Raw genomic sequence first — 17,092 nt, 5'->3', positions numbered from 1 at the left:
ATCCACTGAGCCTTGGCGGATCGAGCGCAAGTGCACAGCGGAATGGTGGCAGTCTACACTTTGTTTCACTGACTTACAGGAGTTGCATGTGAAGAACTTGTGGCGTCACAATGGCACAGCAGTAGAGTTGCTGCCTTCCAGCACCAGAAATGTAGGTTTATCCAAACTACAGGTTCTGTCTGTGTGGAGTTTGTACATTCTTCCTGTGACCGCATGGGTTTTCTCTGGTGTCATCCCATATTCCAAATACATGCAAAATTGTAGATTAATTGGTTTCTGCAACATTGTCCCTAGTGTGTAGGATAGAATGTTGAACACTGACATATATTGACCTACATTTCTATACCGCTGATCATTGGTCAACCCAAACTTAGTGGGTCATAGGGCCTGGTTTCAAGCTGTATTTCAAAGTAAACTTATGTGAAAGTTATCCCAAGGTCAGATTCAGTTTGGCTCCGATCTAAGTTTTAAATTCAACCTGACCTGATCGCTAAATTGGAAGATCAGCTCAAACAAGATAATTAGCGACCGCCATTATTTGAATAAATTCAACAGCCATTTAACAGGGACCTTTATTCTAGTCATACAGCTAACCATTTGATAAAGTCTGATATCCAGCAGCAACCTTTTCACTCTTCCAATTATGAGAAACTTACTTCCTATCTGATCAATATAAACAAATTTATCAATTTGTCCAATAAAATAATCATATTGCAGGAGAATTGCTACATTATTGAACCTATGAATTGATATTGACAAAAGTAGTATTCAAAGCTGTGGACAGAATCTTTCCTAACAGATCTGTGGAATTGAACCTCTGCTTCACCATCAGACCTTGCACAAATTTTACATTCAAACTATCATATGAAAATGAAGTTACAAAGCAGCAGGTATCAGTCAGCAGAATCAAACTTTATTTTTAAATAAGCCGTTACAACAGAGGGAGTGACTGAGTGACCATGAACATGTTTAGCTCAGCTGGATATTCAACAGCTAGCAAAGAAGGTTGCCAGGGTACTAAGTGAGATTATGTGATAAAACATTTCCATAAGGCCAGTGATTACAAGCATCAGTTTCCACTTTGCAGACCAAGCTTTGCTACTAAAACTCTTACTGTAGCATTTTTTAATTTATGCAGATTTTAAGTAGGGGAAAATGAGAGGCGTCACTGGGAGAAAAGTCCAGCACACAGCCACACACAAACTTTTAGCACATCAGGTTGTTTTCTTGGAGAACTGAATTTGCCAGGCTTAAAATTATCCTGGAGTACAAAATCACCATTTGCACTATTTTGAGAAAACAGACCACAAAAATTAACATTGAGATGGTATGCGACTTTAATAATTAAACATGATTTGGTACATGAACACTCTCCACACCAAGGGTTTAGAACATTAGTGCTCAGCCAAAATTTGAACTGCGACATTTAAACAAAATGGTCAACAAAATTAAGCGATTGCATTCTATCTGGAGCACTGGAGGCTCGGTTCTAAAACCACCATTCTTCACACAAACAAGTCTACTTTTGGAATAGTAAAGCTGCCACTTTTTTGTCAACTTCCAACTGGAGAATTCAAATAACCAGAGGATATGGTCACATCCAAAATTAGATTTGCACACAGAGTACAAATTTATTAACTGAGAATGTAAAAATGGATTCTGTTGAATTTATTGGATTCCTTTTATGGGAAAATTCACTCAGGGAAAAAGCAGCAGCTCCACCGAGTAGACAGCAGCAAAGAGTTCAGATCAATGAAAATTATCTGCATCAACACAGTGGCATTGATTCAAAAATATCAACATACGTCTTACAACTTTTCGCTTCCACAATGATTAACCTCTGCCTCAAACACCTAGGCCTTAGAAAATACAACCTTCATAAAATTGAATAAAAATGAATACTTATGGACCATAAAAATGTTTTTTCAAGTGAAATGCAGTAAATGTTCTGAAGACAAGCCAGTGTCCCCAAACTTTAGGATACATAATTATGCACAACCAAGTGCCTTGGTTGGCAATCAACCTCCATCTATTGGCAGAAGCAAATACAACAAAAATACTCCTTCATTCTGCACCAAACTTCCATCCTACTAAAATGTAATCTGCTCTCAGTGATGAGCCAAAATGGAAGCACACAAGCAATGCCCTTATTCGGGGAAAACACTCCAGGATTCCTTCCAAGAGCAAAATTTAATTTCTGTTGCAAAGGAAAATTCATCGTTACATGTATTCATGATTCCATCATACAAGTCAATGCCCCTTCATCTAGAGGTGAAAACTGAAATTTTATACAGCATTGAAGAACAAAATGACAAACAGAGGAATGGTGTAAAAGTATAAGAAAAAGACAAATAGATCAGTGACATGGACAATCTTAGTGCTGACCATAATACACCTTAGGCAACTTCTTCATCCTCCTCAAATTCACCCTCTTCCTCAGCTGTGGCATCCTGATATTGCTGGTACTCAGATACCAGGTCATTCATGTTGCTCTCAGCCTCAGTAAATTCCATCTCATCCATGCCCTCACCCGTGTACCAATGCAAGAAAGCTTTCCTCCTGAACATGGCAGTAAATTGCTCAGAGATACGCTTAAACAGCTCCTGAATGGCTGTGCTGTTGCCAATAAAGGTGGCAGACATCTTGAGGCCTCTAGGTGGGATGTCACAGACAGCAGTTTTGACATTATTGGGGATCCATTCAACAAAATAGCTGCTGTTTTTATTTTGTACATTCAACATCTGTTCATCTACCTCTTTCATGGACATACGACCTCTGAAAATGGCAGCAACGGTCAAGTAACGACCGTGCCGAGGGTCACAGGCTGCCATCATGTTCTTGGCATCGAACATCTGTTGGGTAAGCTCAGGTACTGTGAGGGCACGGTAATGCTGGCTACCACGGCTGGTTAGAGGAGCAAAGCCAGGGATGAAGAAGTGCAGGCGGGGGAAGGGGACCATGTTCACTGCTAGTTTACGGAGGTCAGCATTGAGCTGACCAGGGAAACGCAGACAGGTTGTTACACCACTCATTGTGGCTGACACAAGGTGGTTCAGGTCACCATAAGTGGGGGTGGTGAGTTTGAGGGTTCGAAAACAAATGTCATACAAAGCCTCGTTATCAATACAAAAGGTCTCATCAGTGTTCTCCACAAGCTGATGGACAGATAGCGTTGCATTATAAGGCTCTACAACTGTGTCTGATACTTTTGGTGAAGGCACAACACTAAAGGTGTTCATGATTCTGTCTGGGTATTCCTCACGAATTTTGCTAATAAGAAGTGTGCCCATGCCAGAGCCAGTCCCACCACCTAGTGAATGAGTGAGTTGAAATCCCTGGAGACAATCGCATCCCTCTGCTTCCTTCCTCACCACATCCAGAACAGAGTCGACCAATTCAGCTCCTTCAGTGTAATGACCTTTGGCCCAGTTGTTGCCAGCACCACTTTGACCTAAAATAAAACATTTAAAAAAAAACTTGGTATAGCCATTATGCAAGCATTTTTTTAAAAAATCAACTACGACAAGCAAATTTTGACGTTTTTTCATATTTATCAGCAGATTATTTCCATTGCCTTGGGTGTAAGACTGATCAAAGTAATCGTTTAAAGTAAAAAGAATAAACAAAACAGCTGAAGCCTGTGACTTAATGTAGAGGGCTCTGGATGTCAGGTGTCAAGGAATGGTATTTTCCCACATGACCAGTTAGCCAATTAGCCTGACATTGGGAAGATGCTGGAGTCAATTATTAAAGAGGTAATAATGGTGCATTTGGATAGCAGTAAAAGGACAAGTCCAAGTCAGCATGGATTTATGAAAGGGAAATCATGCTTGATTAATCTTCTGGAATTTTTTGAGGATGTGACAAGTAAAATGGATGAAGGGGAGCCAGTGGATGTAGTGCATCTAGACTTTCAGAAAGCCTTTGAAAAGGTTCCACACGGGAGATTGGTGAGCAAAATTAGAGCACATGGTATTGGGGGTAGGGTGTTGACATGGATAGAAAATTGGTTGGCAGACAGGAAGCAAAGAGTAGGAGTAAACAGGGCCTTTTCAGAATGGCATGCAGTGGCGAGTGGAGTGCCGCAAGGCTCGGTGTTGGGGACACAACTGTTTACCATATATATTAATGATTTGGATGAAGGAATTAGAAGTAACACTAGCAAGTTTGCAGATGACACTAAGCTGGGTGGCAGTGTGAACTGCGAAGAGGATGTTAGGAGGTTGCAGGGTGACCTGGACAGGTTGAGTGAGTGGCCAGATGCACAATGTAGATAAATGTGAGGTTATCCACTTTGGCGGCAAAGACAAGGAGGCAGATTATTATCGTAATGGTGTCAGGTTAGGCAAGGGGGAAGTGCAGCGAGACCTGGGTGTCCTTGTACACCAATCACTGAAAGTTGGCATGCAGGTACAGCAGGCAGTGAAGAAAGCTTCACTGTTGGCCTTCATAACAAGAGGATTTCAGTATAGCAGTAAAGAGGTTCTGAAGTTGTATAGGGCCTTGGTAAGACCACATTTGGAGTATTGTGTACAGTTTTGGTCTCCTAATTTGAGGAAGGACATCCTTGTAATTGAAGCAGTGCAGCGTAGGTTCATGAGATTGATCCCTGGGATGGCGGGACTGTCATATGAGGAAAGATTGAAAAGACTAGGCTTGTATTCACTGGAGTTTAGAAGGATAAGATGGGATCTTAAAGAGACATATAAAATTATAAAATGACTGGACAAGCTAGATGCAGGAAAAAATTTCCCAATGTTGGGGGAGTCCAGAACCAGGGGCCACAGTCTTAGAATAAAGGGGAGGCCATTTAAAACTGAGGTGAGAAGGAACTTTTTCACCCAGAGTTGTGAATTTGTGGAATTCTCCGCCACAGAGGGCAGAGGGGCAAAATCACGAGTTAGATGGAGCTCTAAGGGCTAGCAGAATCAAAGGATATGGGGAAAAGTTGGGCACAGGTTACTGATTGTGGATGATCGGCCATGTGAATTGTGAATGGCGGTGCTGGCTCGAAGGGCCAAATGGCCTCCTCCTGCACCTATTTTCTATGTTTCTAAGACTTATCCTGGGGGCAATGACAAATTTTCTATACTGACCTAACCCTGTCATGCACAAGCCAGGAGACTACTACTGCAGCTTGAGCAGGTTAGTACACTGCAAAAATCCGTGCAAAGCATTGAAGCATGGGTATAATCTCCTCAAATGGTCTTCCACAGCTAAGTCCACTTCTTGGATATTATAATAATTCAATTCTGGTTTACAATAATGTTATCTACCAACAAGGGGTCCCAGGACACATACCAATTTTCTGCAGGAAATTTCCTTTGGATAGCTGAATCTTAATTATGATTTTCCCCCATGTCTTATTAGCAGAAGATTCCAAATAAAACTTGAATATTAGAGGATGTCACTGTTAAAAGTACATATTTGCCCATTAAATACATAAGGTTGCACACTGTTGCCTTTTGCTAAAAGCAATCAATCTTCTTCAGAAGCTGAAGTAATTTGTTCACCACCGATCGAGTAATACACACTTCAGAAAATAAAAATGTCCCCAACCCTCACCTTTCTCTAGGCTGGACTCAATGGCTCAGCACAAGCTACAAACCAGTTCCCAGTTATTTACACAAGCTTCACTTACCAAACACAAAGTTATCAGGCCTGAAGATCTGACCAAAAGGCCCAGAACGAACAGAGTCCATGGTACCAGGCTCCAGGTCCACGAGGATAGCACGGGGCACATATTTCCCACCTGTTAGTATTAAAAGTATTAGCCTGTTACGAAAAAAGCAACAATATAAGCAGCATGCTCACAATTTGTCAGACTTCTCTACATCTGCTCCTAAAATGAAGTTTTCCACTCTAGGACATTTGAGATGTCCTCTTTCCCCAGTAAACATGATTTCTCTCCTGCTGTTCTGGATAGATCTCTCACCCGTGTGTCCTGAGTCTAACAGTTCTGATTTTACTCTACCTTCCCTAGACAAAAAAAGGACAAGTTCTCCTGGTCCTCTCCTTTCACCCCACCATCTTCAACATGATTCCACCACCAGCTAGCCACCTTCCAGTTCTGACTACTTTGCTTAAAGACCATGCTCTGCAAATCCATGGTCCACTCATCCCTTCCTATCCAATCTGTCCTCTCCTCTGGTACTTTCCCCTGAAATGCAAGAGAGGTAAAATTTGTCCCTACACCTCCTCTTCCATCCAGAGACCCCAGCAGCCCTTGCATGTGAGACAGACTTCTTCAAACCACCTCTACCATATTTGGTGCTCATGATGTGGCCTCCTTTACTTTGGCAAGACCCAGCATAGACTACGTGACTGTTTTACAAGACACGTGCACCTGTCCACCGGGGACTGCTGGATCACCCAGTCACTAACCGTTTTAGCTCCCCTTCCTGCACCAACCGCGCCAGACTGAAGCATGTCATATTCCACCGGGTAGCTTACAGCCTAATGGAATGAACATTGAATTCTCCAGTTTCGAGTAATCCCACCCCCCTCACCCGTGTGCACATTTCTCCCCCTCCCACCCAGTCACTCTGGCCCTATCCCAGTTTCTCTTTTACCTTCTCACTTCCCCCTTTCACCAACCTCTCTCCTTTCCGCTTTACATTTCATTCTTTAGATATCCTAGTCTCTTTTTCACAGCTAGCCCTTGTCACTTAGTCATCCATCTGTCAAACAACCTCCTTGTTACTTGGACCCACTTATGACTTCCCAGACATCCCCCCCCATCTCTCTTTCCAGCCATCCCCCCCACATGACTCCAATCAGTTTGAAGAAAGCTCCAAAACATGTTTAATTCCCCCCACTGATGCTGCCTGACCCACCAAATCCCTGCACACTGATTTGGTAAGATAAGCAGCATGTCTATAATATTTATATTCATACCTGATGCCTCATTGTAATAGACGTTGATCCTCTCCAGCTGCAGGTCACTATCTCCATGGTAGGTACCAGTGGGATCGATGCCATGTTCATCACTGATAACCTCCCAAAACTGAAGAAGATATTCATGTTAGACATGCCAAACAAACCAGTTCACATCTAAGCTCACTTATGGCATTCTTGACAAATCTAACTCTGCCCGAAGTGATTTAAGCACAAATTACTCCCCGTTTACAACAGAAACTTCCACTAGCTTGCATCTCCAGAAACCTTATTTGCTTATTAGGGTCATTAGAAGCTATGCTGACCTGCTGAGTCCATGTCAGTAATTCCTTGCCTCACTTATTCCCTCCAATCTATTCTCCCACACCATCAAATTCCACCCCCATTATTCTACCTACATTCCAAGGATATTTTATGATAGCTAATTAATCTACCAATGCAGATTTACAATATGGGAAGAAACCAGAATACTAGGGAAAATTCAGGTCAGCACTGAACCCAGAGCTGCCATGACTTCTACCAGCTGTTATCACTGCGTTCACTAATTCATAGTCCCATTAATCTGTGCAGCACATTTGTCAGCACCAGTGATAAAAACAGCTCAACACTCCACTGAAGTTAACTTTAAACTTCCAGATACCCAACAATTAGCAAGAGAATTATTCATGTCCTCCAATAAGTGCGCCCACTGCTAGAAAAGGGCCAACGCATCCACCTACCAATAGAATAAGGTTTTTATTTCACAAAATGCTGGAGTAACTCAGCAGGTCAGGCAGCATCTCAGGAGAGAAGGAATGGGTGATGTTTCGGGTCAAGACCCTTCTTCAGACTGATCAATGGAACAAGGTTCCAATGTCAGACAAAGAAATGACTCGATACTAGTTTTTGAAGAGAATTATTCACTTTATAAATACTACCCAAGGCAAGTTAGTTTGAGAACAATCACAAAATTATTTGCATTCCATTTCATGTAGCTTCCTCCCCAAACCCAAACGGGCTGAGTTGTTCACAAGGATAGGTTGAATTAATTTAATTTAGATTATTGTCATGTGTACAAAGGTACAGTGAAAAGCTTTCCGTTGCAAGTTATCCTGTCAACGAAGACTATACCTAATTACAATGAAGCCACTCACAGGGTACACATATAGGATAAAGGGTGTAAAATGAGAGATCAGAAACTCTGGAACTCTGCAGAAAGATTTAAACAAATGCCACTTCTCATTGTGCAAAGAGATCACGAATGTGAGGCAAGATCACAATTGGCTGTAACCCTCCATACTGACAAAACCAGAGCAGCAATAACATAGATTACCTGTCAAAGAGCAAGCAAAAATTATCTCTAAGGGTGGGTAGATTGTTTGGCCAGAGTAAATTGATCCTAGTGTGTAGATGAGTGGCAGAATGGGGGAGAATCGATGGTAACAATAGACAATAGGTGCAGGAGTAGGCCATTCAGCCCTTCGAGCCAGCACCGCCATTCAATGCGATCATGGCTGATCACTCTCAATCAGTACCCCGTTCCTGCCTTCTCCCCATACCCCCTCACTCCGCTATCCTTAAGAGCTCTATCCAGCTCTCTTGAAAGCATCCAACGAACTGGCCTCCACTGCCTTCTGAGGCAGAGAATTCCACACCTTCACCACTCTGACTGAAAAAGTTCTTCCTCATCTCCGTTCTAAATGGCCTACCCCTTATTCTTAAACTGTGGCCCCTTGTTCTGGACTCCCCCAACATTGGGAACATGTTTCCTGCCTCTAATGTGTCCAATCCCATAATTATCTTATATGTTTCAATAAGATCCCCCCTCATCCTTCTAAATTCCAGTGTATACAAGCCCAATCGCTCCAGCCTTTCAACATACGACAGTCCCGCCATTCCGGGAATTAACCTAGTGAACATACGCTGCACGCCCTTCATAGCAAGAATATCCTTCCTCAAATTTGGAGACCAAAACTGCACAGTACTCCAAGTGCGGTCTCACCAGGGCCCGGTACAACTGTAGAAGGACCTCTTTGCTCCTATACTCAACTCCTCTTGTTATGAAGGCCAACATTCCATTGCCTTTCTTCACTGCCTGCTGTACCTGCATGCTTCCTTTCATTGACTGATGCACTAGGACACCCAGATCTCGTTGAACTCCCCCTCCTCCTAACTTGACACCAGTCAGATAACAATCTGCCTTTCTATTCTTACTTCCAAAGTGAATAACCTCACACTTATCTACATTAAACTGCATCTGCCATGTATCCGCCCAATGTGACCTGTCCAAGTCACCCTGCAGCCTTATTGCATCTTCCTCACAATTCACACTACCCCCCAGCTTAGTATCATCTGCAAATTTGCTAATGGTACTTTTAATCCCTTCGTCTAAGTCATTAATGTATATCGTAAATAGCTGGGGTCCCAGCACCGAACCTTGCGGTACCCCACTGGTCACTGCCTGCCATTCCGAAAGGGACCCATTTATCCCCACGCTTTGCTTTCTGTCTGTCAACCAATTTTCTATCCATGTCAGTACCCTACCCCCAATACCATGTGCCCTAATTTTGCCCACTAATCTCCTATGTGGGACCTTGTCGAAGGCTTTCTGAAAGTCGAGGTACACCACATCCACTGACTCTCCCCTGTCAATTTTCCTAGTTACATCCTCAAAAAATTCCAGTAGATTTGTCAAGCATGATTTCCCCTTCGTAAATCCATGCTGACTCGGAATGATCCTGTTACTGCTATCCAAATGCTCAGCAATTTCGTCTTTTATAATTGACTCCAGCATCTTCCCCACCACTGATGTCAGACTAACTGGTCTATAATTACCCGTTTTCTTTCTCCCTCCTTTCTTAAAAAGTGGGATAACATTTGCTATCCTCCAATCCACAGGAACTGATCCTGAATCTATAGAACATTGAAAAATGATCTCCAATGCTTCCACTATTTCTAGAGCCACCTCCTTAAGTACCCTGGGATGCAGACCATCAGGCCCTGGGGATTTATCAGCCTTCAGTCCCATCAGTCTACCCAAAACCATTTCCTGCCTAATGTGGATTTCCTTCAGTTCCTCCATCACCCTAGGTTCTCCGGCCCCTAGAACATTTGGGAGATTGTGTGTATCTTCCTCAGTGAAGACAGATCCAAAGTAACGGTTTAACTCGTCTGCCATTTCTTTGTTCCCCATAATAAATTCCCCTGCTTCTGTCTTCAAGGGACCCACATTTGCCTTGACTATTTTATTCCTCTTCACGTACCTAAAAAAACGTTTGCTATCCTCCTTTATATTATTGGCTAGTTTACCCTCGTACCTCATCTTTTCTCCCCGTATTGCCTTTTTAGTTAACTTTTGTTGCTCTTTAAAAGAGTCCCAATCCTCTGTCTTCCCACTCTTCTTTGCTATGTTATACTTCCTCTCCTTAATTTTTATGCTGTCCCTGACTTCCCTTGTCAGCCACAGGTGTCTCTTACTCCCCTTTGAGTCTTTCCACCTCTTTGGAATAAATTGATCCTGCAACCTCTGCATTATTCCCAGGAATACCTGCCATTGCTGTTCTACCGTCTTCCCTGCTAGGGCCTCCTTCCAGTCAATTTTGACCAGCTCCTGCCTCATGCCTCTGTAATCCCCTTTGCTATACTGTAATACTGACACTTCCGATTTTCCCTTCTGCCTTTCCATTTGCAGAGTAAAACTTATCATGTTGTGATCACTGCCTCCTAATGGCTCTTTTACCTCTAGTCCCCTTATCAGATCAGGATTATTACACAACACTAAATCCAGAATTGCCTTCTCCCTGGTAGGCTCCAGTACAAGCTGTTCAAAGAATCCATCTCGAAGGCACTCTACAAACTCTCTTTCCTGGGGTCCATTTCCAACCTGATTTTCCCAGTCTACCTGCATGTTGAAATCTCCCATAACCACCGTAGCATTACATTTTTTTGACACGCCAATTTTATCTCCTGATTCAACTTGCACCCTATGTCGAGGCTACTGTTTGGGGGCGTATAGATAACTCCCATTAGGGTCTTTTTACCCTTACAATTTCTCATTTCTATCCATACTGATTCAACATCTCCTGATTCTATGTCACCCCTTGAAGAGTAAGTGTATGCTTGATGGTAGGAATGGACTTGTTGGGCCGAAAGGCCTGTTTCTGTGCTATGTTCTTTGATTTCCTAAGAAAGGTATAAAGGGAGAAAGTAGTTCTTGGAAAACTATCTTAAACTAATATTAAACAATAAAAACTGCTTCAGCAATTACCTATTAATTAATGCTCTTGCACACCATTAACTGAGTGCACCAAAATCCCTTCAAGTCCTGCCTGTCACTCCTTCAATCCTACTCCCTTACACAAGACCATTGGAGAAAAATGGGAGCCACCCACTGGCACCTCCCATCCAATTTGAAAAGTATTGAATTTACCCACTGCACTTCACCAATCTACAAAATAAGTTTTAAAATGTGAAAATTAAAAGCCTACAGATGCTAGAAGCTATAAAAATAGCTGGAAGCACTCAGGTCAGGCAGCATCTATGGAAAGGAAAATGTTAACATTCAAGACAAAACCTCTATCAGAACAGGGGAAGAGAAAAAGATTTTCTGATTGTAGAGAAAATTCAGGAGGAAAAATAGAACAAAGCAATTCTCCGTGATAGGGCGAGGCCAAGGTTGCCATAATGATAAGATGCAGAAGCCACGACCCAGAAATTGGGCTATGAATGGCAGTTGGAGGAGAAAAGGAACCAAAGCTATGTTAGGGCAGAAAAATATACTAGGAATAAAGAAAGGTAAATGTTATAGAGGTAGTTCCAGGATTTGGACTCAGCAAAAGTGAAGGAACTGCAATATTTCCAAGTCAACAATGGTGCATGACTTGCAGGGCTGGGCTGTGAAGTCGGAGTAATTTTGGTGCTGCTGGAGTCAGATACATAAGAAATCAAGGAGTCGGATGTTTTGGGTATCGACTCCACAGCCCTGTTGGGAACTTCCAAGTAAGTGGTAGCTTTCCCCCCCATGCTTTCACTGCCCCCGGTCCTTCTTGATGGTGGAGGTTGTGGGCTTGGAAGGTGTTGTGCAAAACGTCTTAGTGAGTTAATGCAACATGCACTTCTTACTCATTTTGTCTCACCCTTTCATTGTCCTATCCACATTTCTATCTTTACAGCAATCCCAAACTAATTTTTTTCTCCAAATTCTGATGAAGGGTCTTCAACCCAAAAATGTTGGCTATTTCTTTCCACAGATGTTGCTTTTGAACATTATTTGTAAAGTCTGCATTTCTGAGATAAGGAACTTTAAAAAAAAAAAGTTAGGCTATTCTGCGAAGGCTCAATCATTCATTGCATTCAGGAATTTCTGGACAGCAAGAGAAACAAAGGATATTGGAATAGTGAGAAGAGTGCAGTGCACAAGAGCTATAGCCTAACCAATTCCAACAAAACCTTCCTGTCCATGAAAACCTTTTCTTAAAGCAAGTACACCGAGGGAAATTCACTGAAAAAGTACTGGACATCATGGGATCAACCGTTTTAATTGACATACAACAGGATTGAGAGAATTATTCCCTCACGATAGTTTCAACAGCTGCAGTATCAAGGGTGGGAAGGTCAGGGTGGCTAATGGAGGGCAACATTTGCTGGGATGCTTCGACATCCTTCAGACCAAATATAGCAATACGAAGTGAACAAAAGAAACTTGTCGAGTAAATATGTGTCATTAACAAAATATCTACTTTGTTGATACATTTAATTTCTATTATGTAAATGTATCAGAATAAGCTGCATTTCACAACCTAATGCATCACATACCAATGTACTCATACCAAATAATAATTGCTGATTCAGATCACAATCCTTTGCATGTGAACACCTAGGAAGCCTGAATGTTACACGCTGGAGCCCAATGTTGGCTAGATTGTAATCATGTATTGTCTTTCTGCTGACTGGATAGCACACAAAGGTCTTTCACTGTACCTCGGTACACGTGACAATAAACTAAACTAAGTTGCAGACATTCAGTTGGTTCCTTTAACTGGAATGGTCTCTGAACTATTTGCCAGACATTTCCAGCATAGCTATGCGTGGTATGAAATTGTTATTTTGCCAGTGGTAATGTGAAATTTAAATAATAGCACAATACCTCTTTCATCAAGTACTACTGCTTATATTTCAATGGCTTCCTAGTTCATGTGGCATTTTCAAAGTTCCCGAGGGTATCATTTGAATCAAACAATTAATGCAAATGAGGAAAACTCTTGAATTCTATCTGATACCCAATTTAAATTCATTCCCAACAAAAACACTCATTGGTGCAGTTTGACCAAAACTACGTGCCCTTTTAAAACCTACCCAAATTTACCTTCACCATGGTCGGTCCTTACCAGTTTCACACTTACATTAAGTCAGGATAGTTTCAACAGCTGCAGTATCAAATGACTTGTTCTTAGTATTAGCATTATGGCTTCATCTGCTATTTCAACTCCCAAGACAACTCAAATGTCCAAAATAAAATCTGGATACATGATAAAACCCACTCGTCTCTATTGTTAAAGTTCGATTCTAATAGACAAACAATACCATAAAGTGGTAAAACATTAGTCTTTATTACGCCAGCGGGAGAGCTGCAACTAGTATGCTTGCATACTAGTCACTGGAAGACCCCACTCACCTAGTGTTTCAGCAACATTTTTATACACCAAATACAATGGGTTTTTAGAAGTGATAACAGAACCAGACACCCCACACAGGTGGTCTTGCAAGAGGATAGTTCAATGAATCATCACCCACTATCACTGGCCATTGTCCGAGGTAATTAATTCAGTCTATTAACATAAACACATCTTCATGGTGCTCAACTTTAGGGTGATTGTAATGAGGTTCAGTCTATTAACATAAACACATCTTCCTGGGGCTCAACCTTATGGTAATTGTTAAGAGGCCCAGTCTACTCTGTGCTCTTCCTTTGTATCCATTTCCTGTCCTTTGTAAGATTACAACACCCCTTCTGCAATCTCAAGCCGGCATCTACACAGAGATATTCACAAAATGCTGGAGTAGCTCAGCAGGTCAGGCAGCATCTCAGGAGAGAAGGGGAATGGGTGACGTTTCGGGTCGAGACCCTTCTTCAGACTACACAGAAATAGACTTGCAGGCATCTGAGGTATGCAATTTAATTTAGTGACAGTTCATTTTCATGTAGCATTTAGTCACATACACCTTAACCCTTAAATCTCCTTTTCTCCTTTACACTATTAGCTTTGTTTTATTTTAATAAAGAGAAAAATAAAGTTAAAATAAGTAGCAGTCTTGGAGAACTCAATCCTACACTGTCTAGGAATGATTGCTTCACTAAGATACTCAAAAAATAGAACGTTGGACCACACCAAGAGATGGAAGAGACACACCATTCACTCATTGGGAATATGTCTGAGATCATGTTTGATTTTCAAAGAGCAAAAGATGCAATTCCAATTCAAAAAATGCTGATGAAGTACAGCAGGTAAGGCGGCATCTGTGAAAAGAGAAAAACTGTCAGAAGTGAGAAAGAGATGATTGGAGGACAAAGGTGGGGGTCGTTTTGGAAATAAGTTGTACACATTCTCCACCAGCATCTGCAGTTCGTTCCGACACCAAATGACTGAAAAGAGCAATTAGGTGATAATACAGACAGATATCTTTCATTTTGCTAATGGTTAAGCTGTAGGACATGCCCATGAGATTAGGGAGGCCTAATGGAAGAGAGATAGACACAAAATGCTATAGTAACTCAGGACAGGCAGCATCTCTGGAGAGAAGAAAAGGGTGACGTTTCAGGTCGAGACGTTTCTTCAGACTGATGGCAGGGGAGTGGGAGGTACATAGGTAAGGAATTACTTGGGTGGCAACTATGCATTTCATGTAATAGGGCCATCAGATTCATCTACATTTTATGGTTTCACTCGGTTAAAATACTTTTTCATGGTTTCGTCCAAAGTGCAAAACTCAAATTTATCCACATCATATGCCGCCTGCTATCTTTGCTCACTCACTTAATCCATCTACATCCTTTTATATGTTCTTTATCTTCCTCAACTTGCCAACTCCCCTCGGTGCATCATTAGCAAAGTCTCTTCATCCAGGATATCAAAAAACATGAATAGTTGAAGCCCCACTGCTGATCTACGAGACCCAACTGGTTACTGATTACCAGTTTGAAAATGACTACTATCTAAACATTGTTGGTTAGCCATTTCCTTATCCATTACACCCAACCACATGCTCTTGCAAAAACCCAACTAACATTGCAGCAGCACAATGGCACCACTGGCGAGAGCTGCTGACTCACAGCGCCAGAGACCCGTGTTCGATCCTGACATCGGGTGCTTCGGTGTGGAGCTTGCACATTCTCCCTGTGACGATGTGCACTTTCTGCAGAGGCTCTGGTTTCATCCTACATCCTAAAGACATCGGGGTTTGTAGGTTAATTGGCCTATGTAAATTACCCCTAATGTGAGGGAGCAAATGCAAAAATGGGATAACATAGCATGAATGAGTGATCGCTGGACTAAAATGAGTTTCCATGTTGTACCTCTAAACTAAAAATATTACATCTATTGTCTTCCTTTTATCAATCCTTGTAATTCTCAAACTCTGTCCAATCTGTTACTGCAATGTGATAATGCCATGTTAACTCTGTTCTTATTTTCTGAATGTCCAGCTAATACATACCGGTACTTCTCCAATCCGAGATACAGGCTATCATATATGTTTTCCCCACTTTCCTTGAACAATGGCATTACATTTGTAATTTGCCAATTATCTGGGATTCAGAATTTGGGCAGCTTTATTAGGTTATCACTAATTCATCAGCCTATCCTTCAGCTAATGCTTTAAGATCTCATTGTGCAGGCATCAGGTCTAGACAATCAGACCATGCTGGAGCTATATACAGTAGATTTGTTTTGCTGCACCACTGCACTGCCCATTTCCCCTTTATTCCCCGAGCTTCCTTTTCATGTGCAGAAGTCCTCCCTGTTTAATATATCATTCGACTTTGCTCTCAATTATATTCTGCTTTTTATTCTTTAACCAGTATTTTGACTTTTCATACCATTCTTAACTTTAGTTACTGGCAGGCTGAGCTTCTTCATTAGAATTTGCAGATTTAGGAAACATCTTCCATTGTTGTCTGTCATTAGCGATCTACCATCTTACCTTCTAATTCCAGTCGACTCCAGCCAACCATCCGCACTACAACGTGAATATCTTGATTTAAATTTAACCCACCACCATTATCAGATGAGGCACCCAAAAGCTCGAATTCGCTTTTTGGATCGAATCGATAAACCTTCGAAGGGAGGGGCACGTCCCCGGTGCAGTTACTATACCCAGACAAGTTAAAATACCCATTTTTATTCCTCTAAGATTTAGGAGCCAAACATTTAGCATTATCCCAGAGCCCTGCATTAATTTGCGACAGTTGGTATCCGCGATTACTTTGCTATAAAGCTGTTGAAAAGCGTCAGCATCCACGCTCACCGCAGGCCGGGGCGGGTCCCTGCAGAGGCTCAGTTCGGCTCAGCCCGCCCATCCCCGCTGATGCGCAGAGATCAGGGCGTGGCGCTGCGCAAACCCATGTCGAATACCGGGAGGCAGAGCGCGTCGGGCTCCCACGCCCAACTAGGCCCGGCACCCCATCCAATCCCCTCCCCCACCCCGCACCCTGTCAGAGGTGCAACGGAGCCGCCGGGTAGAACCTAAAAGCCACCGCGCTACCCCGACCGCGGATTTGCGCCGTCACTTTGATCCTCGTCCGACCAGGCCCGCTACAGGCGGGCGGACGCGGCACGCACCTTGGCCCCGATCTGGTTACCGCACTGGCCGGCTTGAATGTGCACGATTTCCCTCATACTGCCGACTCCGCTTCCAGTTGGTGCTGCTTCTCCACGATACAAAGAACTGATGCTCAACTGCGCTGCCGCCCGCTGCGTCGCGCTTTATATAGAGCGCACGCCTCCTGCGCTTGGCGCCGGCGCCAACGCCGCTGCTGACTGGCTGCCGTCACGGACCGTCGACCCGCCGCCGCCGCTGACTGGCTGCGGCGACTGTCCGTCAACTCGCCGCCGCCAGCCCCTTTGCACGCGGCCCGCGAGGCCGCCCGCCAGATCGCAGTCGCTTCGTTTCCCATTGGCTGCTGGCAGGCGGCCGTTGCAGCAGCGGCGCGCGACGCCTC

At 42.9% G+C, this 17,092-nt stretch overlaps 1 protein-coding gene across 1 annotated transcript; it reads right to left on the bottom strand.

Moving 5' to 3' along the window:
- Positions 1–1,313: 1,313 nt before the first annotated feature.
- Positions 1,314–16,853, bottom strand: LOC144608454 (tubulin beta chain). The gene is made up of 4 exons (XM_078426226.1): positions 16,713–16,853; positions 6,898–7,006; positions 5,642–5,752; positions 1,314–3,451 (listed from the first exon to the last, which is right to left on the bottom strand). Exons 1-4 carry the CDS (start codon positions 16,767–16,769, stop codon positions 2,397–2,399), a joined length of 1,332 nt encoding a protein of 443 aa, XP_078282352.1. The 5' UTR covers positions 16,770–16,853; the 3' UTR covers positions 1,314–2,396.
- Positions 16,854–17,092: the final 239 nt, after the last annotated feature.

This window comes from Rhinoraja longicauda, chromosome 31, assembly GCF_053455715.1.
Source record: "Rhinoraja longicauda isolate Sanriku21f chromosome 31, sRhiLon1.1, whole genome shotgun sequence".
In the NCBI taxonomy this organism is placed as follows: domain Eukaryota; kingdom Metazoa; phylum Chordata; class Chondrichthyes; order Rajiformes; family Arhynchobatidae; genus Rhinoraja; species Rhinoraja longicauda.
The sequence above is the reverse complement of the archived record's forward strand: the minus strand, read 5'-3'. Positions and strand labels throughout refer to the sequence as shown.